Source organism: Hippopotamus amphibius, chromosome 5 (genome assembly GCF_030028045.1).
Source record: "Hippopotamus amphibius kiboko isolate mHipAmp2 chromosome 5, mHipAmp2.hap2, whole genome shotgun sequence".
Classification (NCBI taxonomy): Eukaryota; Metazoa; Chordata; class Mammalia; order Artiodactyla; family Hippopotamidae; genus Hippopotamus; species Hippopotamus amphibius.
This window is the reverse complement of record NC_080190.1, coordinates 7,431,938-7,457,971: the sequence shown is the minus strand read 5'-3', so window position 1 is coordinate 7,457,971 and position 26,034 is coordinate 7,431,938. Positions and strand designations below refer to the sequence as shown.

Genomic DNA, 26,034 nt, shown 5'->3' with positions numbered 1-26,034 from the left:
TGATGATTTCTCCTATAAATCACAATATTGCATCTAGGAAAATCTGTTGCAATGTGTAATCTTCTACGATGACTTTTTAAATTCCTAATTTTGAGATACAGTGTCTGGCCAAATGAGTGTTGTGCAGTAACCCAAAATTAAATTAACTTCTATGGAAGAAAAAGTCATATGATTAGTGTTTTTAAAAAAAAAAATTTGTTTTTATTTATTTGGTTGCGTCAGGTCTTAGTTGCAGTAGGCGGGCTCCTTAGTTGCGGCTTGCCGGCTCCTTGGTTGTGGCATGCAAACTCTTAGTTGCGGCATGCATGTGGGATCTAGTTCCCTGACCAGGGATCGAACCCAGGCCCCCTGCATTGAGAGCGCAGAGTCTTAACCACAGCACCACCAGGGAAGTCCCCAAGATTAGTTTCTGGGATATGGTAGTACTGTGTACTGGAATGATAGTAAGTTGATTTTTTTTTTAAATTTTATTTATTGTTTTTTGGGGGGTACACCAAGTTCAATTATCTGTTTTTATACACATATCCCCGTATTCCCTCTCTTCCTTGACTCCCCCCCCCTCGAGTCCCCCCCAGTAAGTTGATTTATACCAAGAAAATTACTACATCAAAATAAAACAAAAGGAAATTCTTGACATGAGACGCAGTGGTGATTTTACCTATTTATTAAGAAGTCTTTTTGGTTGACTTTTTAACTTTAGAGGTAACTCAGGGTAAATAAGTTATTGTAAAAAATAGAAGAGACATCTGTTTTCTAGTTCAGGAAGTACTTCTTAAAAATTAAATTTGCTCCACAGATGTATTTTATTGATGTCTTGTCTGAAAACACGAAACATTAGGTATCTTGAAAAATGCAATATTAATGATGAGTTAGTGTCCAGATTTGTATATTTTGCTTGCCCAATACTTCCTCATAGGCACTTCTCCCCACCCCCCTTTGGGTTTTCTCTGATTTACATGACTGATTTAAATAGTGTGGCAGGCAGAACAATGTACTCTGGTACCCCAAAATGTCTAAATCCTAATTCCCAGAACCTATGAATATGCTACTTTACTTGGCAGAAGGGATTTTGCAGATGTAATTAAGGGCCTTGAGATGGAGAGATTACCCCAGATTCTCCAGGTGGGCCCAGTGTAATATGGGTCCTTGATCAGTGAAGGAGAGCGATGGAAGAATGAGATGTGACAGAGATGGAAGAATGAGATGTGACAGTGGCACCGCAGAGGTTTCAGTGATGTGGGGCCCTTAGCTAAGGAATGTGAGCAGCCTCTAGAAGCTGGAAAAGGCAAAAGCTCCTGTAGAGCCTCCCTGTGGAGTACACCTTGATTCTAGCCCAGTGAGAGCCATATGGAACTTCTGACCTCTCCCAAATTTTAAGATAAAAAAATTTGTATTGTTTCCAGTCACTAAATTTGTAGTAATTTGTTAGAAGCAGCAATAGGAAATTAATACAAATAACATTAAAAAAATTACAAATAGCATCTTAATTTGACAATTTCAGAAAAATTTAGCTTAACCTCCACTGGTTCAGTGACAACACAAGAGTCATTGTTTTGTTATATAATGGGAGAAGTTGAGGCACAGAGAGGCTTACTCTCTTGATGTGATGTAACTATGTTGTTATCCTTTTTAGACAAAGGTGCTACATAGATGTGTTTGTAAGGAAAAGCTTACTTCTTTGTCTCTAGCCTTACACTACCTTCATAACAATAATGGTCAACAAATGTATGTGTGTTTGGCGGGGGGCGGGGGCTGGGGGGAGGCAGACTCCCAAACCAGGCTGTTCTCAGATTCTCTACACACCAGCAGGGCATTTTACAGTTTCACTCAGTTGTGACTCTGTCTGCCTGGAAAAGCATCAGATCCCACAGGTTAAGGGCTTAGGCCCACAAGACTGCCTCCCTTCCTCCCTGCTCCCTTCAGATGCCAGTTGCTAGTCCAGGTTGTCATCTGTGTTTCAGATTGCAGGCTGTAAATTGTAGGTTCCCACCATCATGTCCTTGGGTTCAATTAATTTGTTGAAATGGCTTTCAGAACTCGGGAAAACATTTTACTTACTAGATTACTGGTTTATTATAAAAGGATATGACCCAGGAACAGCCAGGTGGAGAGAGATGCATAGGGCAAGGGAAGGGACTTTCCATGCCCTCCCCGGCCGCTGCTCTCACAGCACCTCCACATGTTCACCAACCTGGAAGCTCTCCAGACCCTATATCAGGGATTTTTATGGAGGCAAGATGGAATAAATCATTGGACATTGGTGATTGTTTCAATCTCTAGTCCCCCTCCCCTCCCAGGAGGTGCGGGTGGGGTGGGGTGGGGCTGAAAGTTCTAATCACTGGGCTGGTTCCCCTGGCAACCAGCCTCCATCCTTAGGGGCTTTCCAGAAGTCACCTCATTAACATAAACTCAGAGGTGCTTGAAAGGGGCTTGCTGTATGAGGAACAAGAGACCCCTATGTATTCCATCTTTATCATTCTGGAGCTATTTTGGAACTGAGAACAAAGCTAAATATTATAGCAAAAGATGCCCTTTTGACTCTCATACAGGAAATTACAAGGGTGTTAGGAGGTATGTGCCAGAAGATAGATGAAGTAGATGAAGACCATGTATTTCTTATTCACAGTGGTTTTTTGTTGTTGTTGTTTTTTGTTTTTGTTTTGCTTGATGTGGTTGAAAGGAATACTGTTACTGGAACTTTTGAATGATGTTTGATGCCTATGAATATTAATGTTCTCATTTCTTTTTTCCAAGTCAGCTAGATAAGTATGCCTATGTGAAGTTGATTGCTGTGTCCCAAGGTAATCCATCACTTGCTAATATTTCTCAGCATTCCATAGCTAGGCAACATTATTTGAGCTTGATTTTTAGTATGGCATTTGTCTAGTATTCTGCTTGCTTTCCTTGTGTTTGTTTATGCTTGGTATACCACAGGTGTTAGGACAATATTTTCCATCTTTAGGATTTTTCTTGCCCTGTGAAATTGCTTCATTTTAAGTTATGGTTATTTTTTAAGTGCTGGGCCATTTTGTTTATGAACTTGATTTTGTATTGATAGCAGCCTGTTCTACTAAAAGATACTCTTATTTAGTGTCCCCTTTTCCTTAATACATTACTTTATATATGAATGAATGTGGAGCCTGAAAAAAAGGTCTTTTTAGTCTTTGACATTTAAAACCATCACACTTTTTTAAAACATTAAAAAAAATGGTTTGAGCTAAAATATTCTATTAAAAGCTTTTAATAGACTCCAAAATACATGCAGACTCCTGCAGCAGATCTCTGGCACTGCATCCATAAAAGGAAAGTAAGCTGCTAGAATGCTGGCAGTACTTTGTATGTCCTTGGCTAACTTTGTGTGATACTCTTACGTGGGATGTGTGCATGTAGCTATAAAAACTGTGATGTCTTTTCACTCCGTACACTTCCTTGGTTGTGGGTCTCATTCTTGTCCAAGGTAGTTGGTATTACAGGTAATAGCATTATTTTTAGCACTGTGAAAGGAGTACTATCTTCAGCTAGTTCTGTCTTGTTTTTCTTCAAGTTTCAAAGGATTTGCTCTTGTGCTTTTGGAACTCTGGATTTAAAATAACATTTTATGTCATGGTTTTTAAGTGAATTGTGGTAATTCTCAGCAGTGTAAGATTCTAATCTGTAGGGAATACACACACATTTTTATTTCCCCTGGCTAGTTCAGTCTGGCTTTTCAAAGTGCTTCCTGACACCTGAAATAAGAAGAGCTTCCAGGAATGAGTGTGTCAAGGCAAATGGACAGCAAAGTCAGAAAGAGAGCCCAGGCAGTATTCTTCTGGTTGCCTTTAGTCTGCCTGAGACATAATTCCTGGCTTTTAGAAATGATTCATTACACAGGCCTGCCAACTAGTAATGTGCCTCCTAACTAATAATGTGCCTCCTGATGCTGAGAAAGGGGATACATCTGGGGATTCTTGATTATATGATAGTGACATTTGAATATGCATCATTGATTTAGTAAAGGTTTTCATTTTTTAAAAGCACTATATTAAATGAGCACATTGAATTATGAAATCCAAAGTATCATTTAACTATTAAAAATAAAAAGATGTATTTAGAGTCTAGAGAACTTTACTGTTTACCATAAAATAACTTTAATTTTAAACATTTATTAAAGTAAACTGTGCACAAGGTTATAAAAATCAAGCAATTATAGAAGGAGTTTATAAAGAAAAGCAAGTTTCTTTTTCTTATTTCTACCTTTAATCCTTCTCTGTGGAGATAATCACGTCGTCCGTCCCATACCCTGTCCCTGTCCCCCCCATCTGCCTTTCATTCTGAGTAATTTCAAAACCAGTAGAAAAGTTACAAATATAGTACATTGAACAACAAATGCTTTTGACCTAGATTTTCCAGTTGTTAGTACTTTGCTGCGTTTGTGAGCTGTTTGCCTCTTTCTGTATGAGTTTTTCCTAAACTATTTGAGAGTTAGCTACAGATGTCATGACAGTTTGCCCCTAAATATTTCAGCATTACATGTTTTTTTTATTTTATTTATTTATTTATTTATTTTATTTGTTGGCTCTCTTGGGTCTTTATTGCTGTGCGCGGGCTTTCTGTAGTTGCGGAGAGCGGGGGCTACTCTTCATTGCAGTGCACAGGCTTCTTATTGCGGTGGCTTCTCTTGCTGTGGAGCATGGGCTCTAGAGCGCAGGCTCAGTAGTTGTGGTGCACGGGCTTAGTTGCTTCGCGGCATGTGGGATCTTCCCAGACCAGGGCTCAAACCCATGTCCCCTGCATTGGCAGGCGGATTCTTAAGCACTGCACTACCAGGGAAGCCCTCAGTGTTACATGTTTTAAAAACACATTTTCCCTACATATGCACACAGTATAGTTATGCAGAAACTCTAATATTTGAAGTTTCACCAGCAGTTTCACTAATAGCTATTGCTCCAACCCCATTCAATCAAGGATTATCAGTTTTATTTAGTTGTTTTATCTGTTTAATCTCCTCTAATCTAAACAGTGCCTCAGGTCGTTTTTGTCTTTGTTTTTGTTTTTGTTTACTCCTCGTGTCATTAACATTTTCAGAGGCCGGGCCATTTGTTTTACAGAATGAGTCTCAACTTGGATGTGATTAGATGAAATTTAAACATTTATCTTTTTGCGGGGAGGGAGGAACGCTACGTAGGTGATATTTGAAGCAGGACCTCTAATATCGCTGAATAATGTCCTTTTATCATTTTTTCCTTTTAAAAAAATGTAATTATGGTAAAACATGCATAAAAAAGTTTGTTGTCTTAACTGCTTTTAAATGTATAGTTCAGTGGCTTTGGTACATTCACCTTGTTATGTAACCATAAGTAACCATTATCTGTGTCCAGAACTTTTTCCACCTTGCAAAACTGGAGCTCTGTATACAGTAACGATAACTTCCCAGTCCCCCTTTCCCGCCTCCTGGCAACCACCCTTCTCCTTTCTGTCTCTATGAATTTGGCTACTTTGGGTACCTCATACAAGTGGAATCATATGGTGTTTGTCCTTTTGTGACTGGGTTATTTATTTAATTTAGTGTAATGTCTTCAAGGTTTATCCATGTTGTAACTGTGTCAGAATTTCCTTCCTTTTTTAAGTTTGAATAATGTTCCATTTTATTTAATTTTTTGTGTATCCATTCATCTGTTGATGAACATAGCAGTATTTCTTGTTTTATCAAATTTAGCATTGTATACTGACTTCCTGTAACAGTATGTAAGGGTTTAATTCATTTTTAAGTAATAAAAGCAGAGCTTACTCATTGTAGAATATGTTAGAGGTAAGAAAAGCTATGAAAAAAATAAAAGTAGTTTATAATATCACTAGAGGAAATCTCATATTTTTGCGTATTTTCAATTTTTTAATATTTTTGTGTAATTGAAATAATATTGTACATTCATTTTTGTTGAATTTTACGCTTTGAAGTAATTAAAATATTTTCACCTTTTTAAAAAAATAAATTTATTTATTGCCTGCATTGGGTCTTCGTTGCTGCACGTGGACTTTCTCTCATTGCAACGAGCAGGGGCTACTCTTTTGTTGCGGTGCACGGGCTTCTCAGTGCTATGGCTTGTCTTGTTGCAGAGCAGAGGCTCTAGCGTGCAGGCTTCAGTAGTTGTGGCTTGTGGGCTCTAGAGCACAGGCTCAGTAGTTGTGGTGCATGGGCTTAGTTGCTCCGCGGCATGTGGGATCTTCCTGGACCAGGGCTTGAACCCATCTCTCCTGCATTGGCAGGCAGATTCTTAACCACTGCACCACCAGGGAAGTCCCAAAATATTTTCATCTTTAAAAAAATGAATGTGTAATAGGACTTTGAGTTGCCGTACTTTAAGTTAACATAGCTCTTATTATTGGCCTTTTGGTTATTTGAAAATTTTTTATTCTGATAGTGTGTTTTTTTTTAGTTTATTTATTTGTTGGATTTATTTTTTTTATTGGTTGTGCTGGGTCTTCATTGCTGCACACGGGCTTTCTCTAGTTGCAGAGAGCGGGGGCTGCTCTTCATTTTGGTGCGTGGGCTTCTCTTGTTGCGGAGCACGGGCTCTAGGTGTGTGGGCTTCAGTAGTTGCAGCACATGGGCTCAATAGTTGTGGCTCACGGGCTCTAGAACACAGGCTCAGTAATTGTGGCACATGGGTTTAGTTGCTCCTCGGCATGTGGTATCTTCCTGGGGCAGGGCTCAAACCCGTGTCCCCTGCGTTGGCAGGCAGATTCTTAACCACTGCACCACCTAGGAAGTCCTCTGATAGTGTTTTGATGAACAAAATTGTCAGTATTTCTAATGATTTTCTTAGGTTCCCAGAAATGGGATAATAGGATCAAATGATGTAACCATGTCAGAGGTATTTTATGCATATTGGTAAATTGCTGCCTGGAAGGACTGTACTGGTTATATTCTTATTATCGGTGTGAGAGAGTACCTGTGTAGCTGTATCTTTGCTGATGCTTATTATTAAGGGGGGCAGGCTATCTCACTTAATTAGTCATTTGTGTTTTTTTCTGTGAATTGTTGATTTGTGTCTTTTGTCCATTTTCCTTTGTGATTTTATCTGGTTGTATGAAGATCTATATAAATATAAATAATGTGTATATTACAGAAATGTACCAGTCATATTGCACATTTTCTTTATCTTGTCTTTCACAGTTTTTTGGATTGAACTAAGGATTAAGATACTTTTTCCAAGTAATTTTCATTAATATGATTTATTAAATAAATTCTCTATTGATTTGGGTGGTTCTGTCATATATAGAGTCTGTCATACAGAGTGAAGTAAGCCAGAAGAGAAAAACAGATACTGTATGCTAACTCATATATATGGAATCTAAAAAAAAAATGGTACTGATGAACCCAGTGACAGGGCAAGAATAAGGATGCAGTTGCAGAGAATGGACTGGAGGACACGGGGTTGGGGGGCAGGGGGTGAAGGGGAAGCTAGGACGAAGTGAGAGAGTAGCATAGACATATTTACACTACCAACTGTAAAATAGATAGCTAGTGGGAAGTTGCTGTATAACAAAGAGAGATCAACTCGATGATGGGTGATGCTTTAGAGGGCCAGGACAGGGAGGGTGGGAGGGAGTCGCAGGAGGGAGGGGATATGGGGATATGTGTATAAATACAGCTGATTCATTTTGGTGTACCTCATAAGCTGGCACAAGATTGTAAAGCAATTATATTCCAATAAAGAGCTTAAAAATTGCTGTAAATAGATTACAAAAATTAAAAAAATAATAAAAAAAGATAAAAAAAATGATTTTGCTTCATTTGTTTTGAGGCTATTTTGATGTTTGTTTTTTACATCAGTATCACACTTTTGCATAAACAATTATGGCTTTATTAGATATCTTAAAATCTCAAAAGGCAAATGTCCAACCTGCTCCACCCTCTCATTGCTTTGCAGAGTTGTCTTCATTTCCCCCTTTTCTTTGTTTGTTCGTCCATTCATTTATGCTTTCAGATGATCATTGAGGGTGCTCCCAAGCACCAGGAAAGAAGTCAGGGCTCTCAATGAGCTTGTGGTCTGGTGAAGAAATAATTTAACAGGTCAGGAATAGTGTGATAAGTTCAGGAGAGGAAGTATAGGGTGTTAGAGGAGGAATATGTACCCTAATATCATTTGGAGATTTGGGGAGGGCTTCCAGGAAAGAAGTGACATCTAAGCCAAAACCTTAGAAGATGGAAAAGAGTGCTTCTGCCAGAGGGAATTGCATTTGTTAAGATGCCAGAGGCAAGAGAGCATGGCTGGTCCATTCAGCTGGAAGAAGTCTGCAGGGTTGGGGTGTAGAATGGGAGCTGTGAGAGAGCAGCTGCAGGGTAATGCTGGACCTTTCAAGACCTGTTAATCTGGGTAAGGATTTTAGGTCTTAATGTAAGGACAGTGGTAAACATTTGGAAGGAGTCTGCCTTAGTCTGATTTGTGGTTTGGGAAGCTCTCTCCGGTCATAACCTAGAGACTAGATTGGGAGGGGGCAGCACTGGAGGCAAGCCATACCTTTTAGGAGGAAATCACAGCAGTACAGGTGAGAAAGAGTATGCCCTTGACCTAACTAAGGTCAAGGCAGTGGAGAAGAGAGACTTTAAAAAAGTAGGATGGATGAAACTTGAAAGAATTGACATTGGGGCTGAGGGGAGAGTTCAGAAGGATATCCAGGTTTTTGGTGTGGACACTTGAGTTTGACAGAAGTATCATTTTTCCTAAATGTAGAAAACATGAAGATCAGTTTTAGACATGCTGTAGTGATGATGTAATGGGTTGTTGGGTATATGGGCCTGAAACTTTGCGGAAAAATCTACCACTCAGTTTTATGTGGATAGTTGTGGGGTTATGAGCATTAAGGGAAGCTGTGGAACCTTCTCTTGCAGTAGCAAATTATAGCGACTCTCTTGTTTTGGGCTTCTACCTGGGGACCTTATCAAGATGGACTAACTTTTAAGTATCTCTTCCAGTTTGATGATTCTCTGTCTTAATTCTATCAGTATTTTTGGCTAGAAGAAAAGTTATATGGATATAATCTGAATAGTATAAAGTTATGTCAGGAGAGGTTTTCTTTTTATCTGTCTCTTTTAAAATGCTTATTTACCCTCTTATTTTCTCACTTATAAAAGAGAGTGGCTAGACTATTCAGTTCCTCTTGGAAGGCCAGTCTAAAATAGTATAATTCTAAAAATCTAATCTTTGGTTTCAAATTTGGCCAGGATAACTTGACAGTATAGCAGATGGAATTTTTACCTGAGGTCTGAAAAGTTTGGGGGACTTGGTTTCAGTGAAGAATATGGTTTTGACATACACTGTTTTATTTGGTCGGAACCTCAGATTTTAAGAACTTTGATATCCCTTCAGTTGACTTTTTGGCAATATTTTAAGTAACCTTTCTCATTTGAACTCCCATTCATCTTTAACCCATTAACATTGGTCCTCATCTCTGATCATCTTCCCAAAGATCACTTTATGACGTGTTCCTTTACATCCTTCCATTGTGCTTTTAGCAGTAATTCTTCCTGCATGGCAAGATCATTTTTCTTATGAAGGTACTCTGTCAATTCAGGTTTTTTTTCATGACTTTGGGGATTTATATTTTCACAGCAGTTTGGCTGTTAACAGTCTGGTCAAAGATGTAAGGAGGGAAGAGCACCAAAGTATAAATTACATTTGGCATAGTTTGTCATGATTAATAATAGAACATTAAAAGGCTTTATTTAGAGATGATTTTGACTTCCTTATCATTTGAATTTTTAAATTTTTCAAAAGAGGATGTTTTCAGGAGTTCCCTGGTGGCCTAGTGGTTAGGATTCAGGGCTTTCACTGCTGTGGTCTGGGTTCAGTCCCTGGTCAGGGAATTGAGACCCTGCAAGCCGCACAGTGTGGCCCTAAATAAATAAATAGAATGCATTCATAATGGAGTAATTTTATTGAATGAGTTGAATAGAAACCCATCTTGATAAAGTATAGATTAGATTAAGAATTTATTTCCAGTTTGTGAGTTTCATCTCTTGGTTTTTTGAAAAGATTACTGTTCAGTAAGTAGTGCTATTCTAGGAATAGAGGTGGTAGATTTTAATTTGTTGCCATTGCTTATTATGTGAAAAATTCATTGAGGAGGTGATTTGTTTGGTCTGCTCAAACTGTTTTTAGGATTGCCATGAGCTTGTGTCTACTTAGGTACATTTAAAAATATTGAGGTCATTTTATTTAAAAAGCAGCTCGTGTTTGAGTATTGAAAGAGATTGCTGTTACTGTCTAAGCCAAGTTCATCTGTGAACTATCGCCAAATGCTTAGGAATATGAAGAAAAGGTATAACTGGATGGTATAGTTTCCTTTTTAATATGCAAAGACAGTTAAGTGAATTAAACTGAGTAGAGGAAAACTTCCCAGACATCGTAGCCACCCACATCTGCATCTTTCTGCTGACCATGGTAAAGGCCGTTCTGAACATTACCACTTAAAACTAACTTTTCTCTTTAAGGGCTCCTGAAATTGTGCCAGCTGACTCCAAGTCCACCCTGACCCCACAGCATAAACCATGCTGTGATGTCACAGCTACCATAGAACTCCAGGGTAGTGTTGAGCTGGCCCTTGTGGGCTCAGGTAAGTCCTGGCTTTTTTTTTACCATTTGGCATTCTTTTCAAAGTTAGTTACCATCATGATTTTATGTCAAAAGAAACAAGGCAAAACTTTGAAAACTGTGCCATATATGGGGGAAAAAATAAGTCTGTTTTCTAAATATCTATGAGCCAGCTCCATATTCTAACCAACGGAGTTCCATAGTAGCTGTGAAGTCCCCAGTGAGTTGTGACCTGTGACTTCAAAATATGTTAAAATCTACTCCTGTCCCAACTTACAGAACAATGAGTTTTGCTTTTTTTTTTCTCCTAATTTCACTTACTCTCAGGTCTTTGTGTTTTTAAAAGTATATTAACTTTCCTTTATCTATAATTATGCACCACCACTTAGCTAGTTGTATATTTCATTCAGTCAATTTTGAGTGTATAATGATACTGCAGGTTAGTTTTATAAGTTAATCTTCTCATAGTGCCTTCAGCTGTCTTTTAATTTGCCTAACATGGAGGAGGAAGGGGCAGAACATGTAATATACGTTTGTTAAAATTTCAAAACAACATATTAAGAGAAAGATACTTCAGTTACTCTTGGAGGTAGCGTGAGATGTCAGTAACCTAGAAAGCACATATATGTCACCTCTTTCTCTTTTGCTGAAACTTTTCCATTTTTTCCTGGTCTTTGTTACATTAAGTGAGGTTGTACCACTTAGATTTATTTACTGTATTTTCCTACCTACTAAGTGTTTTACCTTCTTCCTGCTCTACTTTTATCCCCTAATATTAAAAGGTGGTAAAATGTAATATTATGTGAAGACATTTTTCTAAGTCGTTTTGCATATAATCTGATGCTTTTTTCCACCCTAAGTAGAAAACATGTGGTAGCTAAAACTTAAATTATCTCAGTTTTAGACACCATGTTTACAGTGAAAACCCATCTGTGAAGAAGCTTTAATCACTCGCTCCTCTTGAGCAGTGTGTAAAAATTTGAACAATTCATTGACATTCTCATGAAATTTGATTTGTAATAAGTTTACCCATCTTTGTAGCTGAAAACTCATACCAGGAACTGAAACTGTGAGCTCTTAATTATGATTAATGAAAAGAATGGAATTATATATTCCGAAGACATTAGACAATAAAATATTTTTCTTTTAAATATTATTTTGTCCCTATACTGAAATTTGTGTTTTTCATGTTCTGGAAAGTTTGGAGATTTTTTATGCTGTGAAGAGTAGAGAACAGAATCTCTATTCTGTTCACCCTCATTTTCTTCCCTCCTGTATATATTCCATGCTAGGGGCGGTAACATTCCATATTTGCAGTTTAGTGCAGAGCATTTGGTCAAGGGAAATAACTGTTCTTGATATCTTGGATTAGGCCAGATAGAAATCCTCCAGTTTGAGTGTGTATATGTCAGCTTTATTGAGATATAATTCACATACCATGCATTTCATCATTTGAAGTTCTGTTTTTATTAAAAACACTTAGTTTGAAGGCAGACTGTAAATCATAATTCCAAAGCACAGTTGCTGACTTTGTTGTGCAGTTTGGTCTGTACCCCTCCCCACCTTTGACTAGCTAATTAGTTTCTAATTACAGAAATCCTTCAGAAACATTAGAGAGGCAACGGATTCTTAAGCAAATATTTCTAAGATGAGATTCTTCCAGACATCAGCTATTTGATGATTTAGCTAAAAATAGTGAAGACAGTGATTTAGAAGATCTCCCCTTCCTCCATCCAAAAGAAGAAAGTTAGTTAGTGTTTACCTTTAGACTACCTCATCTTTGGGGGAAAAATATATGTGTGTACACACACACGCATATACATATACAGTGCAGGTCATCCTCTTTATCTTTTCAGGTATATTGATCAGACTTTTGGTCCTTGTGTTGCTTTTGGAAGTGCTTAGAACATTTCTTATACCATACAAAGAAATTTTATAAATATGTATTTTTAGGTTGAAGCTAAAAAACTGTAAAAGATGTGGATACTGCATGTACCTAGAAATAGTTATTAATAGCTTTGCTAGAACTGAAGTGAAAAATAATTGCCTTCGTAAGGAAATGCTGTATACACAAAAGGAAATGGAATAGGGCATGTTCAGTTTGAAAGAAATATATGGTATTATTCAAAAAGTTACGACCTCTGCTAGATTATTCTCATCTGTTCATTAAAACAAGTTAAGCAAATTTTAGATTTGTGTGTCTCTTCTTCAGGCTTGCCCTTTTGAGAAGGTTCACCTCCCCTTATCTCATGCCAGCTGTATTACATTTTAACCTCAGTGATTTCTCCAGGGCACAGTGCCTCATAAGGGTGTGTTGAAGTCCTTTATGTATTGGAGTGGGGCTACAGCTGTCCTTATATGTTTATATTGAGGAATGTATTAACATATATTGCTGTGAAGATAAAAATTTCTATAAGGTATTCTCATTTGAAATCATGGATTCTTAACCTGAAAAATATATGTTTCATGGGGAGGGGGTCATTTTTCTGGGGAGAGCATCTAGTTTTGCAAAAGGGATCTTTGATCTCAGATTTGGAAACTTCGAAGCTGGCTTTTTAAAAGCTCACAAATGGGATGAAGGACTGTTTTGAGTGTAGGAATCATGTTTTTACTGTCTTTATGTTTCTCACATTGTCTTGCATATTGCTCTGGGTGTCATGGGCATTGGATGAATATGGGAATTACCATTTTAAAGCTTTGTTATTTTTAATAATGGGGAAAATTGTTGCATTGTACCAATCTGTTTATACTCTAAGGAATAGGTCTTATTTATCTAATTCCTAATTCAAGATAGCGGTTTAAAATGCTTTTTTTTAAAGTACACTAAGAATATATCTAGCTAGTAGTAGCATTTTATGGAACAAAATTTTCTTGATGTAATTTAGGAAACAAAGTTATTTAGCCCTACAGTCTTGGGGTATGTGTGTGTGTGTTTAATACTATTTGTAGTAAATTCAGAGCTAACCTACACGTTCACTTTTTTGCCACGGCTGTTTGTTTATTATCCATAGATGTACTATACTGCTTAGTAAGTAGGATTTCTGTCAGTAGCTAACATTAATTTGTGTTGAGAATAATAACGTTTCAGTGGGAACTGAAAGTTCTTTATGGATTTGGAAAAATTGACACTTGTTTTGTATCTCTACCCCTGAACTGGTTTATAGTGTTTTATTTTAGCCTATTTCTGTTCAAAATCATCTAACTCAAGTTTTACTATATTAATAATTCTTAACGGGTGTAAGGAAGACTTGGCCATGAGAAATTCTGAAATCAAAATATTGCTAAATTTTACTTACATTGCACATGGGTTTAATTGCTCTAAATTGTCTCAGAGCTAACAAAACAGCAGTATTTGTTTTGATTCAGCTTTCAAAATGCAGCATAGGGAATTCCCTGATAGTCCAGTGGTTAGGACTTTGTGCTTTCATTGCTGTGGGCCCGGGTTTGATGCCTGATCGGGGAGCTAAAATCCCACAAAGCCGCCCGGTGTGGCCCAGAAAAAAACCCAAAATGGCAGAGTAAAGGGCAAAAGCAGCTCAATACCAGCAGGAAGCACATCCCCGTCTCCTTGGTTTCTGCAGAGCCAGGACCAGAACAGGAGCTTAGTGTCTTTTGTGAAGTCTAGTTACACTAGATTGTTGATCTTTGATCCAATTAACATACTCTAATAATTTCTCTAAACCTTACCAGAGCATGGAACCAGGACTAATGTGATGGTAAGTGCCTAACTACTAGACAGTTCTAGTTATGGAAAGAAATGAAAGGGAAAGGAATACACTATAATTTTCCTTATATTCTTCAGGACATTTAAATGATGCCCCGGGATCCAGAAAGCACAGAGAATCAAAGAGTTTAAAGTGAATGCTACTGGTTTATGCTTTTTGAAGAAAAATAGAATTAAACTGTTTTCTGTCTTGATGCTTGTTTTAGGGGTTGTAGAAGGTGATTTAGCTGCTATAGAAGCATACAAATCATCAGGAGGGGACATTGCCCGTCAGCTCACTGCAGATGAAGTGCGCTTGCTGAACCGTCCTTCCGCTTTCGATGTTGGCTATACTCTGGTACATCTGGCTATACGTTTTCAGAGGCAGGATATGCTAGCAATATTGCTTACAGAGGTGAGTGTGGTATTTTGGTTAAACATTTTATATGAAGGAAATGTGTTCTTTAGTTTTCATTTTTGATACAAGGTTTATCAGTTCTTAAATGTTTTAGATTCATTCGTCTATCCTCTTTTCAAAATGACATTAAACTTGGGACTTCAACAGAAGTATATAATTTTTAAGGATATGTATTTTTATTTTTTGTTTTTTTAAGAACTTTTATTGAGATACAATTGACATAACTGCATGTATTTAAAGTGTACAATTTGATATTTTTTTTCTTATTAGTAATGTATATATGGTAATCCCAGTCTCCCAATTCATCCCCCCCCCCCCGCCCCTCCACCTCCACTTTCCCCACTTGGTGTCCACATGTTTGTTCTGTACATCTGTGTCTTTATTTCTGCCTTGCAAACCGGTTGATTTGTACCATTTTTCTATATTCCGCACATATGCGTTAATATATGATATTTGTTTTTCTGTTTCTGACTCACTTCACTCTGTATGACAGTTATTTTAAAAAGTTTCATTGAGATATAATTGACATACAATAAACTGCATATATTTAAAGTGTACAGCTTGGTTTTTTTTCTTATTAGTCATGTTTTATACATATTAATGTATATATGGCAATCCCAATCTCCGAATTCATCCCACCCCAACCCCCCCAGGATTTGTGTTTTTAAAACAGGACATTTTGCCACAATATTTGAGTCATATGTTTGATTAAAAAAAAGGGATGTATCTGTCATTCATTCAACTAAAAAATATTTATTGAGGCAACCGTGTTAAAAGGGGTGTAATTGTGAAGACATTGGCTCCTCCTTCAAAGAATCTCCAGGTACAGTTATTCTGTACAGAGTGCAGTTTCATAGATGTAGGTGCCAGGTGCTGTGGGAGTACTTGAGAAAGTGTTTTGAGGTATCTTACCTTCTTACCTACAGCAGGTAACATTTTAGCTGAGATCTGAAGGAGTAGGAGGAGTTAGCTTGATAAAGTAGGTGGAGAAGAGAAGGGAGTTGAGGAAACCATTTATTTAGAGGCAAGGGTGGTGGTGGTATTTGTGGTGAATTTGGAACTTGCAGGTAGCTCAGCGTGGTTGTGATGGTGAAGGGGAAGTGAGAGAGACAAGTAGGGAGCGCAGTGTGAAGGATCTTTTAGGCCAAAGAATTTGAAAATTATTCTGAGGGCAGAATAAGGCTTTGAAAAGGGTTAGGTAGGGGGCAGGGGAGTGACAAGATCAGAGTGTGTTTTTGGCTGCTTGAATTAGAGAGGGGCAGTCCTGGCTAGGAAGACACTGCAGTGTGATGCTGGCAGGAACTCTGCTGGGCCAGTAATGGCAGCAGAAAAAGAAAGAAGTGGGCTGGTTTGAGAGGGGTGCTGGTGATATAGGCAGAACTAAGTGGGTAGGTTGGCTATGGGGAGTAATGGTGAGTTAGGGGTTGTAGTTGATTCTCGGGTTTCTGGATTAGATAACTAGGTAGATGTTCTAAATGAATTAGGCTGCGACTATATTATCCAGGTAATTTTTTTTTTTTTAATGATAAGAGAAATAGGGTAAAAGTGCAGAGAGTTAGACCAATTCAGTGGATTCAAATCCAGTTTGGTCAGTAGACTCCTGTGTATGCTTATCTGGGTAAATTCGCCAATATCTGGGAACATTTATGTACGAAGCATAGGGTGAGGGGATTAATAAATATGAATGTCAGATGCAAGCATGATTGAGATGGCTAGCCATTGTGTTTAGTTTGGTATGAGTCCGCTGTAACCAGGGGCACCTGATAGACTCAGAGCACGGGAGGGCTTAAGAGACAGTCATGCTGAAAACAGAGGGCAGGCTTACTGAGGATAAGGGAGAAGGGGACTGTTGAAAAGCAGCTGTGTGATTAGAGAGAGCAGAGTTCTGAAACGTGGGATGGAACAGTTAGAAGTAGTTCCTGTGGTGTCTGAGGTCTGGCTACATTTGTGTTGTGATGCCCAGTTGTGTATTGGAAGGGATGGCATGTGGAGTTATAATTGCTGGTGTTGGCTGGAGACAGGAGAGAAAAAGCAGCTGTGAACCAAGGCTCAAGTCTTTAGGGGCTACACAGATTCCCCTCAGGCTGGTAGAGGACTATGAGAAGGTTCTGGAGGGACTGGTGTAAGTCACCGGCCTCCTAAGAGCGTTGTGGGGACTAACAGCTGGAAGACAATAGGACCCCACTGTGTTTATTATTTACTGCTGTGTAACAGATCCCTTCAAAACTTACCAGCTTAAGACAGCAAACACTTGTTATCATAGTTTCTGGGAGTAAGGAGTCCAGGAGCAGCTTAGTTGAATGATTCTGGCTCAGGGTCTCATGAGGTTACAAACCACCAGGGCTACAATTGTCAGAAGGCTTGACTGAGACTAGAGGATCTGCTTCCAAGTACACTCTCGTGGTTGTTGGCAGGAGGCTTCAAATCCTTGTTACGTGGGGCCCTTGTTAGGGCTGCTTGTGATGTGGTAGCTGGTTTCACCTAGAGCAAGTGATCCAAGAGAGGGAAACTGCAGTGTCGTTTCTATATAACCTAATGTAGGAAGTGATTTACCATTATTTTTGCCATAGTCTGTGGTACACATAGACCAACCCTGGTACAAGATGGGAGAGGTGGCAAGGAGGCTTATTCTAGGGAAAGAACAAAATCAGTGACGGAGTTTAGTCATAATGGAATAGGCACTCCGCAGGACAGAGTTGAAGGAGCCAGTGGGAAACTGGAAGGGGGAGCATGAGTGTGGACTAAGGGATGTGTCTGCTGAGATGAGAACAGGAGAACATTATATTTTGGGAATATGTATCTGGGGCAAGGGGTTTAATTGGATTTTATATCATTGACCCTGTTTGTAGTTTGGTGGAATCTATGGACTTCTTTTCAAAATACTGTTTTTAAATGTATAAAATAAAAAATAGGATTGGAAAGGAAATCAGTTATATTGAAACATAATTATCAGAATGTCAAATATGTAACGTATGAGAAAATGCATTTTAAATATAGTCAAGAGGTTAGTGAAAATGAAGGATTTAAATTTAAATGAAATTCCTGTTCTAGTTCTTGGGCCTTTCCCAGGTTCATGGGCCCTGAGTTAGCCAGTAGCCTGAGGAGATGGCTGAGATCATGAGGTTGAAGAGGCTGAAAGATGAGAGGCAGGCCTCAGGGACATGTGCTTAAGGATGGCGGCTGGCAGAGGAAGCTTAGGGGCCATTCACCAGCTGTAAGGTTTCTCTTGGGGTGTCAGCAGTAGTCAGATTTCAGTCCAAGTTGTTTTTGAAAAAAATCTTCCCAGAATATTGGAAAGGAGCTGAGGGTTAGCAGATTGGGGTAAGCTGTTTTTGAATTTACGTTTGAGATCCGTTTTAATGCTGTTACTTGAGAAATAGTTATATTCTGAAAATATTTAATATTTGGTTTTCCATAATTTGAGTGTTGTTTAGATTGGGCTCATGGAGATAACCTGTGGTAGCAGTTTCATTGTTACTGATAATCCTGGCCAGTAACGTTTAGGAGAATTGATTTTTCATGTAGAGGTCTTCAGAATAGGATGTCTGATCCTTGTGTTGGGCATGCTGGATTTTGAAACACTGTTTACTTACCTTGCTAGTAATTACAGTTAAGTTGTCCACCTGTGTTACGTGGATGACGTTATCAGTAAAACTTATTCTTTGTGTGGCTTATTGGAAGATCTGCTCCATTTGTGACTGCGAGACAGTGTTCAGGAAGGTCATCCAGGTTAGTGGCTGCATCTGTAGTGACAGCGGAGAGCGGAGCTAACTGGCTCGCTCAGGGTCACACCAGACTCATTTCCTCTCTAGCAGATACTCACCTTGGATTTCAGAATTTCTGTGTGTAGATCTCTTGAGCCCCACAAAAGGAATACAACTTAAATGTAAGATAATGCCTTTTGATTGTTTGTTGTTATTCATCATTTGAAGAGGACAGGAAAGTTGTAGCCACCTCCTTGTTTAGAGGTTCTCTGTGGTAGTGCTCCCTACCCTGGTGCTCAGAGTTCATTCCTGTTGAGTTGTACAACCTCAGAGGTTTGTTGTCCGTTCTACGCTTGGAGAAGTCAGATGCTTTTTTAAATAATTCAGAATTATAGGGACTTCCTGGCGGTCCAGTGGTTAAGACACTGTGTTTCCACTGCAGGGGTTGTGGGTTCAGTCCCTGGTCGGGGAACTAAGATCCTGCATGCTGCGTGGTGTGGCCAAAAAATAGAAGAAAAAAAAAATCAGAATTATAACAAGTGTGGAGGGATTTGAAGTCATTGGGAACTAACCCTTTAAAAATATCGTGCTGTTCTCTATTATAAGTCAGGGTACTTACATTCTTAACTTAGCAGGAGAAGAGTGTTTGTACTTTCCTCCTTCTCTGTGAGCTGTGTTTTAAGAATGTCTTCCTTTGGGGAATGGTGGTTATTCTTTGTTTTCTGTCCTGCCTCCCCCTCCTATGATGAACCTTTGTGAACAACTGCTTTTTTTTTTTTTTGAGCACTCGATTGGAGTATAATTGCTTTACACGGTTGTGCCAGTTTTTGCTGTACACCAAAGTGAATCATCTGTATTTATACATATATCCCCACATCCCCTCCCTCCCGGCACTTCTTCCCACCCTCCCTATCCCAGCCCTCTAAGGCATCACCCGTCTGGAGTTAATCTCCCTGTGTTATGCAGGAGTTTCCCACTAGCTATCTGTTTTACATTTGGTGGTGTACATATGTCAGTGCTACTCTCTCACTTCGTCCCAGCTTCCCTTTTGCCCCCTACCCTGTGTCTTCAAAAGTCCGTTCTCTACATCTGCATCTTTATTCTTACCCTGTCACTGTTCATCAGTACCATTTTTTAAGATTCAATATATGTGAGTTAGCATACAAACAGCTCCCATTTTACATAAATTTTTATATTCATCTTTGTGTATTTCCTTGGGATAAACTCCACTAAAAGGTAGAATTAGTCGAGAGAGTAAAGCATTTTTATCATTGTTTTCCAGGAAAGTTGTACTGATATGTACTTACACTGTTGAGGAAGTAACACCCAATACCTCATATATGAGGGTGAGTCAAAAATTATCTGCACTCCGGTTATATTAACACTTCTGTTGGCTGCACTGTCTTATCAGCGCTTTCTGTTCAAGGCTACTGTCTCCCCAGTCACTGCTGTGCAGGTGTGGACGTGTTACATCAGTTCATTTGTAACTGCAGTGCGAGGAAAAATGGATGCCCTGCTTGTGATTTGCCCAGAAGAGCAGTGTGCAGTGATTTGTTTTTTGTGGTCTGAGGGTGTACCTGGAGCCATTATTTATCGAAAACTTTGTGCGCAGTATGGAGAAAGTGTTTTGTCACGAAGTAGTATCTATGAATGGATAGAGAAGTTCAAGGAAGGTCACACAAGTGTTAGCCATCAAGAAGGAGCTGGTCACCCATCCATGTCCACTGCTGATGGCAACATTGAGCGTACATGTGAAATGATTCTGTTGAATAGACGAGTGACAGTGGATTATGTGGCAAATCATTTGAAAATCAGCTGTGGCTCTGCCTATGAAATAATCTGTGACAGATTTAGGTTTTGAAAAGTTTGTGCTGAAGCCTAAACTTCGGATTAAGTACAGAGGACTGCTATCCAAGGGTGTTGTGATCATGTATGGCAGTGCACGTCCACACACTTCTGCCCCCACTGTTGACAATGCAGAAACTTCGTTTTGAGGTGTTAAAGCATCCTCGCTATAGTCCTGATCTTGCTCCCTTGGACTTTCGCCTGTTTGGTCCCCTGTAAGCAGCCCTATGGAGACGAAGATTCACTTTTGATGAAGAAGTGAAGACAGCGGTGCATTCGTGGCTCACAGCTCAGCCTAAGACATTTTTTAATGAGGGAATATGAAAGCTTGTTGACAGATGGACAAAGTGTATTCAGAAGCAAGGAGATTTTGTCGAAAAATGATGTATTTGTCTTTTCTAAAAGTTAATTAAAATAAATTCTACAGCCAGAGTGTAGATAATTTTAGACTCACTCTTGTATTTAAAACAAATAAAAACCACCTTGAGTTACTGGGAAATTTTAGTAATTTCTTTTACACTGTTGTTTTCTGCTTCCACTGATGATAAATGAGATGTAGAGGAAAGTTTCTTTTGTATTTAAGGTGTCTCAACAAGCTGCAAAGTGTATTCCAGCAATGGTGTGTCCTGAACTGACAGAGCAGATCCGGCGCGAGATAGCTGCCTCTCTTCATCAGAGGAAGGGGGATTTTGCTTGCTATTTCCTAACTGACCTTGTCACATTTACGTTGCCAGCAGGTAACTCCAAATCTCTATGGGAAAACAGATTTCCACTTTATTATAATTTTTTAATGTCTGAATGAAAATGTTTCTGTTAGAAAATGGGTAACTTAGCTACTATATGTGGATCTTAAATTACTTGATTACCCTGTTTTATTGGAAGTGACCAGTACAAGGGCCATTTATAAACTAATGCTTTAGAGTTGAGAGAAAGACATCAACTGACTTCTTTGTGGGCTTCAGATATTTAAAAAAATCTGTTTTATCCATTTATTTTTGTTTTTATTTTAGAATATTATCAGCCTGCTTTTTTTCTTTTTCTTTTCATGGGTGTCTGTTATTTTTAAATTAGGTAACTGTTGGTTACCTGATATTAGGATATAAGATCAGAACATGGGTTTTTGATGGGTAGAGTCAAGTTACTTGAGTCAAAGGTATTGACATTCTTTTGAAAGTGTCATTAGTTTCTTCACTCATTACGTTAATTTCTACTGTATTTGTGAAGCAGCTTTTTATTTTTCAGTTCCATGACTAGTGGATGTCTTGGAACTGAAACAAAAAACATGTCTTCCAGGATGTTTTTTTGTCAACTGGTATTGCATAAAGGCACTAAACACCAGAAGTTTCTAAATAAAACTTACATTTTGGTTTTGCGTGTTTTGAGCTTTTTTTATATTAAGATGTGAACGGAGGTATTTACAAAATGGTAGGAAATAACAACTAAGCTTTTTAAAATCAGACAGATTTCATTTGAAATGCACTCTATATATTTAAACTTATTACTTTCCAAGTGATTAGATTTTATTTTAAATTGAAAATAGTTCTACAGTTTAAAAATTTTTTGTAAGGGTATTGCTTCTTACTCTACACTACTCAATTAGTAAACTGAATAGAGCATTAGAGAATTTGAGGAAGGTGAGAAAAACAAAAATCTGTGTGCCAAAATGAATGGTTCATTAACTTTTATAAGAACATTCTAACATCTGAAAATAAGTCCTGAGCAGAGGTTGAGAGTTTGTGGGGAAGAGAACAGACAAAAATTTGTTTGTTGCTGTTGTTATTTTAACTTGAGTTATCAGATAGCTGTTTTTTTCTTTTATTTCAGCTGTGATTAAGTTATCATTGACATAGAAAATTGTAAGATATTTACAGTGTACTTTGTGGTGATATGATTTACACATACCTTGTGGAAGGATTTCCCCCATCTGGTTAATTAAAATATTCATCTTATTTATTTATTTATTTATTTATTTATATTTTGGGTGAGAACATTTAAGTTTTGTTCTCTTAGTGAATTTCAGTTCTACAGTACGGTGTTACTGACTATTGGCACTGTGTTTTGCATTTAATCCTAGCCTTCTTCATCTTGTGGCTTATAGTTTGTACTCCTTTACCAGTTTCTCCCTATCCCTTCCCACCTTGCTCTTGGCAACTGCTTTTCCCTTCCTTCCTTCCTTCCTTCCTTCCTTCCTTCCTTCCTTCCTTCCTTCCTTCCTTCCTTCCCTTTCTTTCCTTCTTTCTTTCTTCCTTTCTTTCTTTCTATAAATTTATTTATCTATTTATTTTATTGGCTGTGTTGGGTCTTTTTTGCTGTGCGCGGGCTTTCTTTAGTTGCGGTGAGTGGGGGCTCCTCTTCGTTGTGGTGCACGGGCTCCTCGTTGCCATGGCTTCTCTTGTTGCAGAGCATGGGCTCTAGGCACGTGGGCTTCAGTAGTTGCAGTACATGGGCTCAATAGTTGTGGCTCACGGGCTCTAAAGCGCAGGCTCAACAGTTGTGGCGCACAGGCTTAGTTGCTCTGCGGCATGTAGGATCTTCCTGGAGCAGGGCTAGAACCCGTGTCCCCTGCATTGGCAGGTGGATTCTTAACCACTGCGCTACCTAGGAAGCCCTGGCAACTGCTTTTTTGCTCTCTATGAGTTTGACTTTTTTTGTTGTTTAAATTCCATATATAATCATCTGTATTTATACACATATTCCCGTATTCCCTCCCTCCCTCGACCCCCTACAGATGACTGAATGGGTGTACCTCAAAAAAAAAAAAAAGAAAGAAAAAAAAATTCCATATATAAGTGGTACCATGCAATATTTATCTTTCTCTGTTGAGCTTAGTTCACTTAGCATAATGTCTCTAAGGTCCTTGTTTTAAATGGCAGGATTTTCTTCTTTCTCATGGCTTAATAATACTGAGTTGTATAGATATATCACATCTGCTTTATTTATCCACCCATTGAAAGACAGTTTGTTTTCGTATATTGGCTATTGTGAGTAATGCTGCAACCAGCATGGGGGTACAGTTACCTTTTCAATATCCTGTTGTCATTTCCTTTGGCTTTATACCCAGAAGTGAGTTTGCTGGATCATATGATAGTTTTAAGTTTTTGAGGATCCTCCATATTGTTTTCCATAGTGACTGCACCAGTTTACATTCCCACCAGCGGTGCACAAGGGTTCCCCTTTTCTTCATATTCTTGTCAATATATGTTATCTCTTGTCTTTTTTATGATAGCTGCATATAATTACTGGTCTAAATGTTTTTCTTTTTATTATTTGTTGATCACAGTTTTGATAATGAAGTACAGGAAGGAAGTATTCTACACCACACACACACACACACACACACACACACACACACACACGTGCATGCACATGCACACACGCTCAGGATACATGCATTTTTTTTGTTTTGTTTTGTTTTAAGCTCTTCATTGGAATATAATTGCCTTACACCGTTGTGCCAGTTTTTGACATGCATGTTTTTTAAAAGAAGCTACTTGACAGCCTTCAGTGGAAAGGAAGTTACTGTTAGATGCTAGTATCAAATTTTAAGTTATGAGGCATATAAAGATTTTTTAAATCTGGTTTTTCTTTGTAGATATTGAAGACTTGCCTCCAACAGTCCAAGAAAAATTATTTGATGAGGTGCTTGATAGAGATGTTCAAAAAGGTAAGCATGGAATTAATGAATATAATTTAACTTTTATTGATTTCAGTAAACTTTTTGCTTTGCTTTTGTAAGGTTTAGAGTAGTTTGGTGTATGGTCAGCGTATTTTATTTCTACTTTAAATTGAAAATGTTAAGTCCTTAAGAACAGTGTTTTATTGTGCTGTTAAAAGTGCTCATTCATAACTCTTAACTGTGGTAGGGTGAATAAATAAAGGTATAAAAGTTTTTAAACCTTGTTTTTCTGATTCCTATTCCAGAATGAGTATATTTTCATATTAAACATTTTTTGAAAATAAATTGTGAAGAATTTAAAAGTTGAGTAAGTTATTCTAGAGCCTCAAGATGTTTCAGCTACTCAAAAGGTTTATGTTTCAGTTGATCAAAATTATTTAGGTGCTTATTAGTAAAGTACATGTAAATCTGTTACCTTCTAGAGAATAGGTTCTTTCTTCCACTGAATGTTTCTTAATTGCAAAAGCATGAAAATGAACATGTTATGTATTTATTTACTTACTTACTCATTTACATTGAACTATAGTTGATTTATAATATTGTGTTAATTTCTCCTGTACAACAGTGATTCAGTTATACATACATTCTTTCTTATGTTCTTTTTCCATTATGGTTTATCGAAGGATATTGAATATAGTTTCCTGTGCTATACAGTAGGACCTTGTTTATCCATTCTATATATACTAGTTTGCATCTGCTAATCTCAAACTCCCATACCCCCTACCTCCTCCTTGGCAACCACAAGTCTGTTCTCTCTTGTCTGTGAGTCTGTTTCTGCTTCATAGATAAGTTCCTTTGCGTCATATTTTAGATTCCACATGTAAGTGATAACATATGGCATTTGTCTTTCTCTTTCTGACTTACTTCACTTAGTATGACAGTCTCTAGGCCCCTTCATGTTGCTGCAAATGACATTATTTCATTCTTTTTTATGGCTTAGTAGTATTCCATTATATATACGTAACATATCTTTTTATCCATTCATCTGTTGATGGACATTTAGATGTTTCCATGTTTTGGGCTTTTGTGAGTAGTGTTGCTTTGAACATGGGGAGTGTTTATCTTTTTTTTAAAAAAAATATTTATTTATTTATTGGCTGTGTTGGGTCTTTTTGCTGTGCGTGGGCTTTCTCTAATTGTGGAGAGTGGGGCTACTCTTCGTTGTGGTGCACGGGCTTTTCATTACGGTGGCTTCTTGTGTTGCAGAGCATGGGCTCTAGGCGCATGGGCTTCAGTAGTTGTGGCATGTGGGTTCAGTAGTTGTGGCTCACAGGCTGTAGAGCACAGGGTCAGTAGTTGTGGTGCATAGGCTTTGTTGCTCTGCAGCATGTGGTATATTCCCGGCCTAGGGATCGAACCCATGTCCCCTGCATTGGCAGGCAGATTCTTAACCACTGAGCCACCAGGGAAGCCCTGCATTGATCTTCTTGAATTATAGTTTTGTCCAGATACATGCCCAGGAGTGGGATTGCTAGATCATATGGCAACTCTATTTTTAGTTTTTTGAGGAACCTCCATACTGTTTTCCATAGTGGCTGTACCAGCTTACATCTCCACCAGCAATGTAGAAGGGTTCCCTTTTCTCCACACCCTCTCCAGTGTTTGTTATTTTTAAACTTTTTAATTATGGCCACTCTGACCGGTGTGAGATGGTATCTTGTATTTTTCATTTGCATTTCTCTAGTAATTAGTGATGTTGAGCATCTTTTCATGTGCCTGTTGGCCATCTGTATGTCTTTGGAGAAATGTCTGTTTAGGTCTTCTGCCCATTTTTCAATTGGGTTGTTTTTCTGTTGTTACAAGCCGTATGAGCTGTTTGTGTATTTTGGAAATTAAGCCCTTATTGGTCAAATCGTTTGCAAATATTTTCTCCCATTCCATAGGTTGTCTTTTCATTTTGTTGTTTATGGTTTCCTTTGCTGTGTAAGAGCTTGTAAATTTGATTAGGGCCCATTTGTTTATTTTTGCTTTTATTTCTGTTGCCTTGGGAGACTGACCTAAGAAAACACTGGTATGATTTTTGTTGGAGAATGTTTTGCCTATGTTTTTTCCTAGGAGTTTTATGGTGTCATGTCTTGTATTTGTCTTTGCATCATTTTGAGTTTATTTTTGTG

At 38.2% G+C, this 26,034-nt stretch overlaps 1 protein-coding gene across 8 annotated transcripts in view; it reads left to right on the top strand.

Moving 5' to 3' along the window:
* Positions 1–26,034, top strand: part of ZRANB1 (zinc finger RANBP2-type containing 1) — a 118,475-nt gene that overhangs the window by 76,292 nt on the left and 16,149 nt on the right. For all 8 annotated transcript variants that reach the window (XM_057734345.1, XM_057734342.1, XM_057734341.1 and 5 more), the window contains 3 exons: positions 14,505–14,692; positions 20,828–20,981; positions 23,837–23,908. In XM_057734345.1, the coding sequence (XP_057590328.1) occupies positions 14,505–14,692; positions 20,828–20,981; positions 23,837–23,908 (414 nt within the window). The remainder of the gene's footprint in view (positions 1–14,504; positions 14,693–20,827; positions 20,982–23,836; positions 23,909–26,034) is intronic.